General features: G+C 42.3%; 1 protein-coding gene across 1 annotated transcript in view; it reads left to right on the top strand.

The window, feature by feature from the left end:
* Positions 1-12,734, top strand: part of CADM1 (cell adhesion molecule 1) — a 246,924-nt gene that overhangs the window by 157,860 nt on the left and 76,330 nt on the right. Inside the window, exon 8 of the mRNA XM_086956817.1 lies at positions 12,241-12,318. Coding sequence (XP_086812943.1) covers positions 12,241-12,318 — 78 coding nt within the window. The remainder of the gene's footprint in view (positions 1-12,240; positions 12,319-12,734) is intronic.

A 12,734-nucleotide genomic window follows, 5' to 3' on the forward strand; every position in this document is an offset into this window, starting at 1 on the left:
GTCCTCACTTTCTTTTAGGTATTCTGCCTTTCATCGTACCAAGTCTGTCATTCTGCACTCTCTCCTTTGCTTGTCTTCTAAAGCACCCACCCCCAGTGCTGATTTCATGCAGTCCCACCATAAGATTGATTGCCTGCAACCCTGCCTCAGTAGATGTCCACTACCCGTGCCCCGGTGCGGTTTGTCTGAAGATGCCACCACACCAAGGCTGCCAATCTGAGCCATCTCTTAGTTTGACCTTCTGCAGTCTCTGTCCCAAGGCTCATTCTCGGTAGCCCTCCTAAGACTAGTTGTCCTCATATCATCCCAGTAGGTCCTGCACTCTCCCTCCCTCAAATGAAGACTTTTCTACTGATTCCCACTGCCCAGGGCTGTCATGGTGGAATGATGTGGTCTAGTTCAGTCTCTGCTTCTTTCTCTACCAGAAGGAAGTTCTATATATGGGTTGGTTGGGAACAATGACGTTGTACCACTATACCCCCTTAGGCTTTTGGTGTATGACTACTGTGTTTCAAGCTGCCTAGACTTAAACAGAAGCTTATTTGTGACAACCCTTAGTAAACACCACGCATTTATTGGTTTCTTATTGAGCCACCTTACATTGGTGCCTGGTGACCAGCTTAGACAGTTATACACTAGTTTTGACATCTTAACGCTTGAGTCGAGAGTTGCACAGGATTGACAATGCTTCAGTAGGGCCTCACTCTTCACCATAATATGGGGCTTCAGTTGCTACAGCTGCAGGGCTACATCAACCAAATATTCTAAAGCTTTTTTCTATACGTGTGAATAATTTGTTCAGTTGAGCAGTTGTCTTTGTTGGATCCAAGGCACTTCAGTGGCGCCTCACGTATAAAATTAGTTTGTGACTTCAGATGAGAGTTGGACACAGGTCTCCCTTTCAAATTTAATAGAAAGTATTCCTAGGCAACCACTAACCTGTCGAAATTTAGGTTAAACCTGAATTTTAACCCGAATTTCGACAGGTTAGTGGTTGCCTAGGAATACTTTCTTGTTGTTGCCCTGTCATAGGAACTCCATTTGGATTCAGGGGGTACCTGTTACTATAATCACAGGTCTCCCTTTCCACAGACGTTTTTACTCATCGAGACTTGCTAGACTTCCTGGGAATGGCACATTTCTATCTTGTTTTTTCTGGCTGCCTGTCTGGTTGCTTCATTACATGGCCAGACACAACTATCGTCCTTGCCTCACGTACACTATGGAGGAGTACGACATATCGCAAATATTCCTAACCTCACTGGCCTCAATAGATAGTTTAATCACCAGTATCTATGTCCATGTCTTCAGAATTTAGTGACACTTCTCACATTCCCATCTTGTAATCCAATTCTGGTTTCAACCGATTCTGCCACATGTTTTTTGTGCCTTCAAGGACTTCAGTGGATAGTCTTAGATGTGTATCGGCCGTAACATACCCATCCATGTCCATCTCGTTATACCAGCCTTATTACCATGTCAGTGATCTCACTCATAGTGCTGGTGTCAATAGACTTCTTGAAAGTATGCATCTTGTTCCGTCTCCCAGTTAATTTTTACGGTCGTTTTTGTTCAATTTAGACTTCATTTCTTAAGTCTGTGTTATTTATTCAAAACTCTAATCTTGATTTCTAATCTATCGATATAAATATTAATATATATCGACAAATCGTGTAATCCAGATAGGGCTCTCCATAGGGTTATACAATTCAACGTGCTCGACAATTGCTCAGTCCGGTTAACCCCTGGTCCCTATTAATCACAATCTTGGAACAGACAGATTTTTTATATTTAGGCTCCAATGAATGTCAGTGCCTTGATTTAAATGTGTGCATTTGAATTCCTTTATCTTATGCTTTAAAAATTACTTTAATACAAAAATGTATCTTGGATAGTAAATCAGTATTGCTGTATTTAGTGTCCTTATTGGAAGTTGCCCGGCAACTGTTCGTTTCAGGGTCAATGTTTTATATAGATTCATCATTCTGCAATGCTGGTTTGATTTTATTTCCCATAGTTTGTATTTATTTCCCGCATTGAATTCGTTATCTAAAAATGTCTGATTTACGATGTTATGATTTTTTTTGTTAAGTGGTGGTTCCATTTCGCACCTGCTGTTTTGGAAGTGGGAATTTTGTTTTTAACTTCATGCTAAATTTGGCCACAGTTTGTATGCATTGCATTTGTTTGCTGTGATTGGGTGCTTCCATTCTTAATTTTCGAGCATTGCCTCTAGATCTTAATTGTTTTTACTTTGTTCCACTACTAAGTGGTGTGTGTATGATGTGAGCGGTACTTGGTAAGTAGAGATAGTCTTCTGTACCTTCGGATTTGTTTGCATGTTCGTTATAAATCCTTTTGTATTTATTATGCATGTTTGAAGCATAATTGATTTCTTGTCATTGTGGCGCTGTAACATGGAGTGTGGTTGATTGCAGACTTTGAGATATTGAAGCTTTTGGCTGGGTACACTGTCTCCCCAAGGATTGCCCAACCCCGGGACTGCTGTGATCCAGAGACTCCTGTGATGCTTGTTGTGGCCTCAGTCTCCTGTGGCCCGTAAGGCTCATATAAACTCCTGAGTGTTCTGCGATGACGCACATTTTGAAATGGCTTCCTGAGCTCCAGCCTCCAGTGAACTCATTGACTTTTTTTGAAACATGACTCGGTTGGAACCCCCTTTTATTCCCAAATCATATTTTCAGCAGCCCATAACAGCCCCATCTCTAGGCTCAGCCTCCTTTCTGTCCATGGGTTGGCTCTGTACGTTCATGGAATATGGTTCCAGTTCCATCCTTGTTGCGTTTCTCTCTGGTCTGTCCATTCAGAAGGCCCAAAAGATTTTAATTGTCTCCTTTCAATGTACTGGAAAGGTAAATAACTCATTTAAAGTCTGACATGAATAGTGATTTCCCCACCAGGCACGTTTTGCCTTTTTTCTTTATATCCGCCATGGCCTGCCCCAGGGCATCATGGAATGGATCCGTCCCACTACTGGGCAGAGGTGGGGTCACCCTTCTCATGAGTGGGCCAACTTGCAGCAAGGCTAGTCTACCTCATTTTTTTTAAGTCAACGAAAAAGCAATGTTGCCATATTGCACTGGCAGACACAGCATGCAGTCTGGCTTGTGGTAGAATGTCCTGTTGCCGGTGCATGAGCATCTCCCGTTCGACCTATCAGTGGCAGTTATTAGTCGCAGTCCCTAGAGGTGAGAGAGCAGTTAGTGTCACCTAGTAAGAGTGGATCCTTGCCTGGTAGAAAATGGATCCCAGAATTAACAAGAAGCATCTGACCCACGGACTGAATACGCCTGATGCGGGTGGTTTGGCTGCATATTAGACAATATCTGTTGGATGTCATTCAGAGTTTGAGGTCAGCGACGGCACCAGAAGCTTGAGGTTTTCAGCACTGCCCAGATGTATTCCTCTGTAAAAGAGATTGGACTGGGGTTAAGCGGGCTCCCCCTCGACCCCTAGGTGGCTGTTTAAGGCTCCCTAGTCGTAGAGCTTGACATGGGGATATTAGAATTTTCTAACCAATGGCATAAGGCCTCTGTGTCCACTCTGCTTCCGCCAGTTAGGAGTGGACAGAGGTGGATCTGTGGTTGTGTATCCCTTTAGCTAAGAGTCTGGGACCCTCATAGACCACATTGAGTGCTTCCCATTCCTTCCGTGAAGCCAATGTCTGTATTTATAAACTCTTGCATTGTATTCCAAGTAAATACGAAATATCTGGTATTGATCTAATCCACCTGGAATAGATTTTGTAAAGTAAAATATAATTTGAGTTTTCCTATCTGGGCCGCGAATAAACTGTCTTTGCATTTCACGAGGAGGCTGTTAATTATCAAAGCAATTGATCAAAGCACAATTAGAAGTACTAGTACCCCTTTAGCTGTCGTAGAGCTACAGCTTACACTCTTTATGCCTTCTCATCTAATTTGCCTACTAGGCAAAGGAATAATCCTCATGCCTCTTGTGTTTAGAGTGGTAGAGGGAAGGTGGGACCAGAAAGGGCTATGCCACCGGGTTGGCCTGTATACCCGCAAAGGCATTTCACAAGAGGTCTGAAGCATCTAGGCTTGTATCACCCCCGCGTATAGCAACCTTTAAACAATTTAATGATCACCCACCTCTACCTCTGGTCTCGTTTTCTGCCGAAGACCCAATAAACGATTGTGTTTCAATTTAGAAAGTTAGCACCATAGGATGCTACTGGGTGGACCTACTTTATCCAGTGTAATCATATTGTTGCAAAACCCAGTCCTCTAATGAACTCCCAATAGAGAAGTGATCTTACAATGGCATTACATGGAGGTCTCGGGGGACCAGCCTGTACAAGTGGCAATCAGGATTTGCGGGAACCTGATTACCCAGGCTAAGAAGGTCAGAAGATGCAGATGGGCCAGACAACCCAATAAAGTCCCCTTAAACTTAATCCTGCCCCCTAGAAAAGAACTAGAACAACCCATCTGAAAGATCAGGGGTGTGGAGGGGCCTGATCACATAGACCAGGGGTAGTTATGAGCCTGCCAAAAATATCAAACCACAAGCTCCAAGTGAGCGACGGTTTTGAAGGAAACATGAAGGTCAATAGGGCTCTTTCAAAATGTGTGCAGTCATAGGACACTTGAGATGAAATGAGCCTTAGGACCCACAGGATGACATGCAGACATTACAAAAGTCTTGTATCGCAGGAGATGTGGGATCACTGCAGGCGCTTGATCACATGAAACTTGAGGGCCACGGGAATAGTGGCTACAGGAGTCTTTCAAATACCTGAAGTTTGAGATCACAGGAAACTTGGGTCTGTGAAGACTTTTACTCACATGTGAGACAGTGACAGAAAGGAACATTGGTGGGCCCTTAAAGTTGGGGTCAAATGAGGTTTAAGGGTACAAGAAGCACTAGTCTCAGGAGATTTGGAAGATACAAAGGTGCTTTGTCTGTTCACTGTAGGCTCTGGACATAGCAGGGTTCAAGAGCCTGATTGTGGTTGTGCGTCTGCCAGAGTAGAAGAGATGGATAAGTACAAACCGCCTTTGTGGCAGGGTGGAAGCTGATTGGCGTGGGTGCCATTTGCTTGCAGTTTTAAATGTCTCTCTGAGAGTGAGTCGGACACAGTCTGGTGTATGAAATAATGGTGATAGCTGGGAAAAACGCGCACACTCAATACTGGTACAGTTAAACACTTGTGATTTCAATGGACATATATTCCAATCAGTGCTCCGGAGGAGGGAGAGCCACCAAATCTTACTCAATTGGAAAAGAAAACTTCTCCCCAATAATTGATCAATTCTCCAAGCACTCAATGAATCAAAATGAGTATAGTTATATGTAAATTGTCCAAGGTCTTTTATTAAGAAATCCAGGTTTTCTTTTCACTCTTTTCACATTGCCTTTGTCAATAATGTTCTCCGTCACAAATATCACTCCTTGCCAACATGTTTCGTCTGTTTATGTAAAACAAGACTTTATCAGGGCATTTCAGTTATCTCTATTGTCCTTGTTAATTTGAAGAAATGTTACCTCTTATGGAGCATCAGAGTATCAAAATAACACGCATCTAAGTGTAATAGGTGTTATAAGGATTAGTTAGTTATTCCGCATATCGGTGGGTAGAGTGCTCGCCGGCGTGTTGTCTCTGTGGCGTTCACCCACCTGGATAATTCTTTGAATACTGTGGACATCCTCTGTGTCATGGAGCGGTCTCCGACAAAATGCTGCCCATGCTTTGTATGTTGGGGCAATCCAGCATGTGAAGTGATTCATGGGAATGCACAGCAGGATAGTCTAGTGTGTGGCACTAGTACATGCGGGTACCTAAAGACAATGAAAAACGTGTACTCCACAAAAAGATGTTTATTTTCACCAAATTAAATGCTGATGCTTGGAAGCTGAATGGTTGTTTCAAAAGACATCAAAAGCTAATGTTTGGGCGATAATCCATGCTGTGTTCAGGAGCCCATTTGCAGAGTTTGTTTTCTTGGTACCAGAGGGCACAGGCTCTAGTTCTATTTATTGGAGGCATGTCCGCTGTACTGTGCAAGCATTTATCCTGGTATCACCGTCACTATTTGAGGGCAATCTGCAAGACTGTTGTAACCTTTCTGCTGGCTGAGCCTGTAAGGTCTGTGCTCTGATGAGGAACACTGCTGTACAAGGCTATAAAATATGTCTAGCTCTGCCGTACGCAGCCTGAGACTTTGAAATATGTGTACGCATGAATTGTCGCATTCAGCCTCATTCCCAGTAGATTCTCTCTTATTAAATATGATTGAGAATCTACTTGGGGTCTCAAGGACTGGTATTGAAGGGAAGGCTTGTTTATGTGCATCTGATAAAATGGTAGGCCGTATGCAGCTGCAGGCCTAGATTTTTCTTCACGACCTCTAATGGCTTTAGAGAAATTGTACTGAAAATGTCTTTAACTCTTTGTGATTTTGTTGTTTTCTTCAAATTGTTTGAGGAAAATCAATCCTCCACACTATTGGAGGTGTTCAGACTTGTGTGGCACAGCATGAAAATATTAAAATATTTCTTGCATTCTCCTTCTGAACTAATGGCTTTAGCTAATTTACAGGGTCATTCTGCCTCTAAAAGGCAGTTTTTTGTTCAACTGTTCCGCAGACAATCCCCTCCATCTCCAACTATATGGTGCAGGGTCCTCACTTCACGTGCCTGCCCATTGCAATATGAGTTGGGTATTTATGCCTCACCAGCTGAGAGCTGACCAGCTGCCACTGGCGCAGAGAGAGCTCTGAGGTTATTAGACCACTTGATTGAGTGCGCTATATGTAGTGTATATCGGTCTCTTCCTGTCCATTTGAGCCCTCCCAGGCCACTACTTGAGACAGTTAGTAGCACTTGCGAAAAACCCTAAATCAACTAAGTAAAATAATTCTGTGTAGTGGAAAAATTGTGATTGTTGCCAGTCAAAGGAGTTATGCATTGTGGCTGCTGTAAGAATTTTTCAATGCTGGCATGTCTTGGAATAGGACAATACAAAGAGAGCTTTGTGACCACTCTCGGGCAGTTTCTGCATGTGAACGGTCTGTCTAGAAGTGCATAATGAAGATCCCTTTTCTTTCCAGTTGGGCACAGGTTAGCACTGCTTCTTTGGAACAAATGTACTTGCTTTCTATGCGCCTGGTGTTCACTGCCTCAATTCAGGAAGGGCGTCAAGACTTGGCTCTTAGACTGAACGCCCACCCCCCCCACCCCCTTCCTCCCGGCTCCATGAGTCCCTATCAGGTGATTAGCTGCGCTCTTTAAAACCCATAGCGTTGTGTTGGTTGTATATTATCACATGGAGCCATTCAGGATTCGATGGTATTGAGAAATAACGCTCCAGAAAGACTGAAGTAGCAGAGTAGTTCATTATTCCCTCATCAGAACCTCTTGTATGGCTTAAACAGTGTTGGCAGATATATTTAGAAATGTGCTATAAAATGCATTGTGTGGCATTAATTTACCAAACATTTCTGTGGTACATGCCCCAAAAATCCAGCAACAGAATGTTCTGCTTACTCGCCTACTGCATTTGGTTGGCTGCCCCTCATTTCTTTATTTTATTTTATTATAACATTGAAAAGTTGAAGGTTGGTGGATTCCATATGGCACCTCACCTATCTATTGACTTGCGTTTTTATTTTAATCAAGGAATTTCTTGACTTGGATCATTTTGACCCTGGATGTTGGACATCACTAGGACAGCGCAGATAACAATTGCCTCATTTGGGTTGGACCACAGTGATCGAAACTTAGCACAGAACGGAGTTGTGTCCCATCTCCACACATTTAGATTAAGAGCGCAAAAGTAATGCACACGTATTTACCAAGAAAAGAACTATTGAAATTTGGAATGCCTCCACTAAATGTTAAAAGATTTACAACACAATAAAATGAGCGAGAATGACGTTGAAGGCGATAACACTTGTTTATTCTTGGTGATTTTCTCCAAATCAGTATTCCATAGTGTACAGCCAACCAGTGGTTAATTTGAGGTGGTGATTTCCGGTTCTTGGCACCGGCACATAATTGTCAACTTTGGCACTCATGGCAGCATGCCACATGGTGGAGGTGTTTGTCTGATGTTGTGATGAGGGCAACAGTTGTTCGATACGCATTAAAAATGTCTAATACCTGCGATCCAAAGAGATGAAAATAGCTTGGGCGGCAAGCATTAGTCCCTTTTAATGTGTATTAAAAAGGTTGAATGGTCACTTTTAGGAGTGTGATGGTGCTGCACTGGGACTTGAAATAATTCTTGTTACTTTATTTGTCAATACTGTGGTTATTCCTAAGTGAGGAACAACACAGATGTATGATTAAACAACTACTTAAACACCGAATGCCTAAACCACGAAGGCTAAAGCACGAGTAAACTCAAACCACTATGTGGTGTGTCCATGTGTAAGAGTTGGGAAGAAAAAAAATTAAGTGAGCGAAAAATCTATACTATTGCTTGTTTGTACATGGCTAGGGATAAAATTATACTCAAAGTAGTGAAAGTCAGAAAGAGTAATAACCAGCATGGAAGTGATCCCAAGGAAAGAGGACCTATTTTAATGGTTGTCACTCGTGTTTGTTGATTATTGCTGCGGTCCCAACAGGAATGAGTAGCAAAAGGCCATGAAGCTGAGGAATTTTGTTTGGTTAAGGACACGTGATGCATGGAGCAGTTATGTGTTTAATCTGTAGGAGTCTAAAAATTCGAAGTTACTAACCCTCTGCACTGAACATTGAGTTCTGATACTTATAGTTTGGGAATGCCGATTTGATACAGTGGAAGGTATCGATACCGTAAGTCAGACGTGGGCAGATTCACGAGTCAGGAGCCGAAATGAGGGGAGCTAGATTTAAATGAGTCTTGGTATATAGTTAAGGAACCACAGAATCAGATGTAGTGTTACCTAGAGTCCTACAGGCTAAAATAGAAAAGGGGTACAAAAGGGGGTGGTGATTGACGGAGCATCTGAATCAATCAAACACTCACACCCAGTCAAAAGATCTGGGATTAATCCATACCCGTTCTTTAGCCCACTCTGCCACCCCAGTTCAAACCTGGCTATATGCAAATCAGTCTGACCCTGTGCCTCATGGGAACAGTCCAGCCCGAACTGCCAAGCCATGTCTTCCCTGGACTGGAAACAAGCTTCCGAGGACCAGTTTCTGGCATTCCAGCCGTCTTCAGCGCGGCTTGCTTGAATCCAGTGGCAAAGTGAGCAAGGGACTCACGCCTGAGCATACCCTGCCACACTTATGGCGGCCAAAAGGCTCTCCACACCACTGGAGTCAAGCTATTCAGGCTGATGAAGGCTGATAGGCAGAAACCGGTCCTTGGATGCTTGATTCCGGTCTGGGAAAGACATGGCTTGGTAGTTCGGACTAGACTGTTCCCATGAGGCACAGGGTCAGAGCTGATTTGCATATAGCTAGTGTCTAACCCAGGGTGGTGTGGAGTGCAAAAAACGATGGATTTAGGCCCAGATCCTTGTACTGGGGTGAATGTATGACATTGTTCTACATTCTGTCCATCAACTGTGTTTTTTTAAAATAGAAAAGGAGCACATCTGGGTACGATGGGAGGAGGATAAGCTACAAGAACAGAGCCTTGAGGGTAGAATGTGGAGTGGGGCTTAGGAGGGGAAAATATGAAATTGACCAAGTAAGTTGCTATCACCGCCACCATGATACCACAGTTAACAGAAAATGAGAATGTCTGAAAGGATGTACCTGGTTGTCCTTTATCAGTGATTCTATGTAGTGGGGGGCATCTTGAGTGTTATTGTTCTCCAAACATCTTTTGAAGCGCACAATATAGAGGGGGCACAGAGGAGGGGAAAAGCGTTAAGTGAAAGGGTAGTGCTAAAAAAAAGGAACTGGCATGATCCTCTACCTCCACTCGGACTCATCCCAAATATCATTCTACTACTATGATCCCCCAAACAATCCTTTCGAAGTTTTTCCCTCGTGCATCCCGCCTTTTACTTACCCCAAATCTCATCTTACTGCTATTATCTCCCAAATAACACTTGCCTAGACTCTTCCCTCTTCCACCCCTCCATTATCCTATTCAATTAACACTGCCTACTGGTGAAATTTATTTCTCTATACTAATGCCCCACTAATCATTTTTGGGCTCTGGAGTAGCATGCTACTCGGTAAAAAGCGCTTCAACACCTCATCAGGGAGAGTAAACGCTATAAAAATATAAGTACAGCTACAATTGCAATTGCAATGTTACTGGATTAACCTGAGCATCATTGAATGGTCTGATAGCTCAGACCCAGAAAGTTAATAATGGTCATGTCGGCAGCCATGTTAAATGCGTCAGACTGAGTTTGTTTAATAAGCTGTATGGAAGACATAGAGTGTATTTATTTAGTGAAAAAAATAAATCTAGGAAACCTGATTAGGCATAGATATACTATGGAAGAAGAGGTGTTGGTTGAGTCATTCCTGGCAAAAGTTGCCCCCCGAGATCTGGGCATGATTGTGAAGGAAGGTCAAGTATCATTTTATGAGAAATGGCACAATCTTTGATTTTGTCTAATAATATGTAGCCATTAATGTCTCATCCATTGAGGATGAAATAAGGAAAGAACATTCAACCAGTGAAATAAAGATCTTAAGAGCATTTGTATTAGAGGTGATAAAGCAAAGAAGGTAATGGTGTAGGTGAGACAAGAGTGGTATAATATTGATGTCGATCATGTACTTGTCAGAGTAATCCGATCCTTTTCTTGGTTCTCTAACATAGAACATGTCAAACATATTGTATTATTTTTCTGTTTTAAATTTCAAATACTACACGCTTTCACAAAACTCAGACTATTATCAGTGTTTTCACAGGGATAGCAGTATTAAGCTGTTGTGTTATGCGTACTTTGTTAGCACAGTTCCGTTAGTCATACATGGAACTGACATTGTTTGGTACATAATATATGTTATTGGGTTACTTTGGATAGGTTTGCATGAGATCTGTGGCTGGGATGGACTAAAGGCATATGTAGAGGGCCAGAACTTTTGTAATTTTACACCACTTTTTAAGTACTTTGAGGCGAAACACCATGCTGGTTGGATTCTGTAAAAATGTGATTGGCGAAAACCACCAAGAGTAGACAAGTGCTACCTCCAATGCCACGCTCACTCATTCTAGCGTGTTCTAATGTATTGTGTTGTAAATATCAGTGCAGCACACATTTTGGATACTCATTCCAAATCAGTATTGTAATATAGAGAGGGAGGTGGGGGGGGGGGTTCCTGTTCCTTATAGGTAGGTGGTTCTGCAATACATTGACCAAGGTCCGATCATGGTGTGATTAAAAATTGTTTCCAACCTTGTAGTATTCCAATTGATCATTGGGCCTATCTGGGAGTTCTGGGTTCTGTCACGTCGGAGGTTGCATGCTCTTTCAGCTTGCTGACATTTGAATGTCTATTTATTATTTTGTACCAGGAACCTGGTTGCAATTATAAAACAAGAAAATTTGTTTTAAAAAAAAAGTGTAGCTATGTACATGAGCCAGGAGACCTTTCCCACAAGAGAGGGATGTATATGCGTATCAATGGATGAATGACTTCTCATTAATTCGTCAGTAGGATCTCTAGGTCAGTGGGCCCCCTCCTTAGTTCACCTTAGGATGGAAGTCCATAGGTTGTGTGCAAGTGCTACAAAAGATTGGTTTGTGAAAGGAGGAATGACGAAGAAACAGGCTTGTAATGGCTCTATGCTGCTTTCATTGAGTTACCAGCAAGGAAGTAACTGTACTCATTTGCAAGGTGTCTTTTATTCACTTCATAATGGGGTGTTGGGATGGATCAAGGATAAGAAATCATTAAATAATACAACAGCAAGGAAAACCAAGGTTTCACTGGAGCAGCGCTATGTGACGAATACATTTAATTAATGTGGGTACCGGGCGTTGAGGCTTTCCTGAGGAACCTTATTCCTAGAGGTCGCGTTCTAGAGAAAAATTAGCATTTTTCTGAGGGTTTTTTTGTGAATCTGTATTCAGATGTGTTCAAATAACGACACCATATTTTCCCCCACAGTTCAATCTGAATGCTTGCGCTGCCTTTCATTCAGAACAAAGAAACACTGCATCTGTCCTTCCTTATTCTCCCTTTTTATTTCTCATTGTGAACCATTGTTGTGTTCAGCATGCTGGCATTTTTTTTTATTTCATTTTTAATTTGGTTTTTTGTTCTCCTTTGTTTTTGTTTTTCATCCAGATCCCCCCACAACTTTCCCTCCTCCCACAACAACCACCATCACCACCACTACCAACACCATCCTCATGATCATCGCAGGTACGGTAGACGTCACAACCATTTACCGCTGCTTGAATGTTTCTCACTGCTTTAATACCATGCTGAAGTCATGAGATAATGTGTTCCCTATAACCACAGAAACCAACTTTCTTTTAGGTGTGGAATTAGTTGCAAGTAAGTAAGCACTCTTGTATCTGTGTTTGTTTGCTGCATTCGACCTTTCGCAAGTATCGTTTAGAGTAACATGCTTGTTCACTTTAAGTCCTCACATTAAATCCTGATTGATTGGTCATCCAAAGATAATTGGAAGTGACACAGAAGGGAACAGAATTAGGTGCACGGGAAATTCATAGGAGAAATTTGATTTAGGAAGGCATGTAGTTCAAATGTAAAAATACAATTGCCAGAAGCTAGGCTAAGCAAGTTGAATGTGTGCAGGAGTACTCGCCCATCAG

Source organism: Lissotriton vulgaris, chromosome 2_1 (genome assembly GCF_964263255.1).
Source record: "Lissotriton vulgaris chromosome 2_1, aLisVul1.2, whole genome shotgun sequence".
NCBI classification, from domain to species: domain Eukaryota; kingdom Metazoa; phylum Chordata; class Amphibia; order Caudata; family Salamandridae; genus Lissotriton; species Lissotriton vulgaris.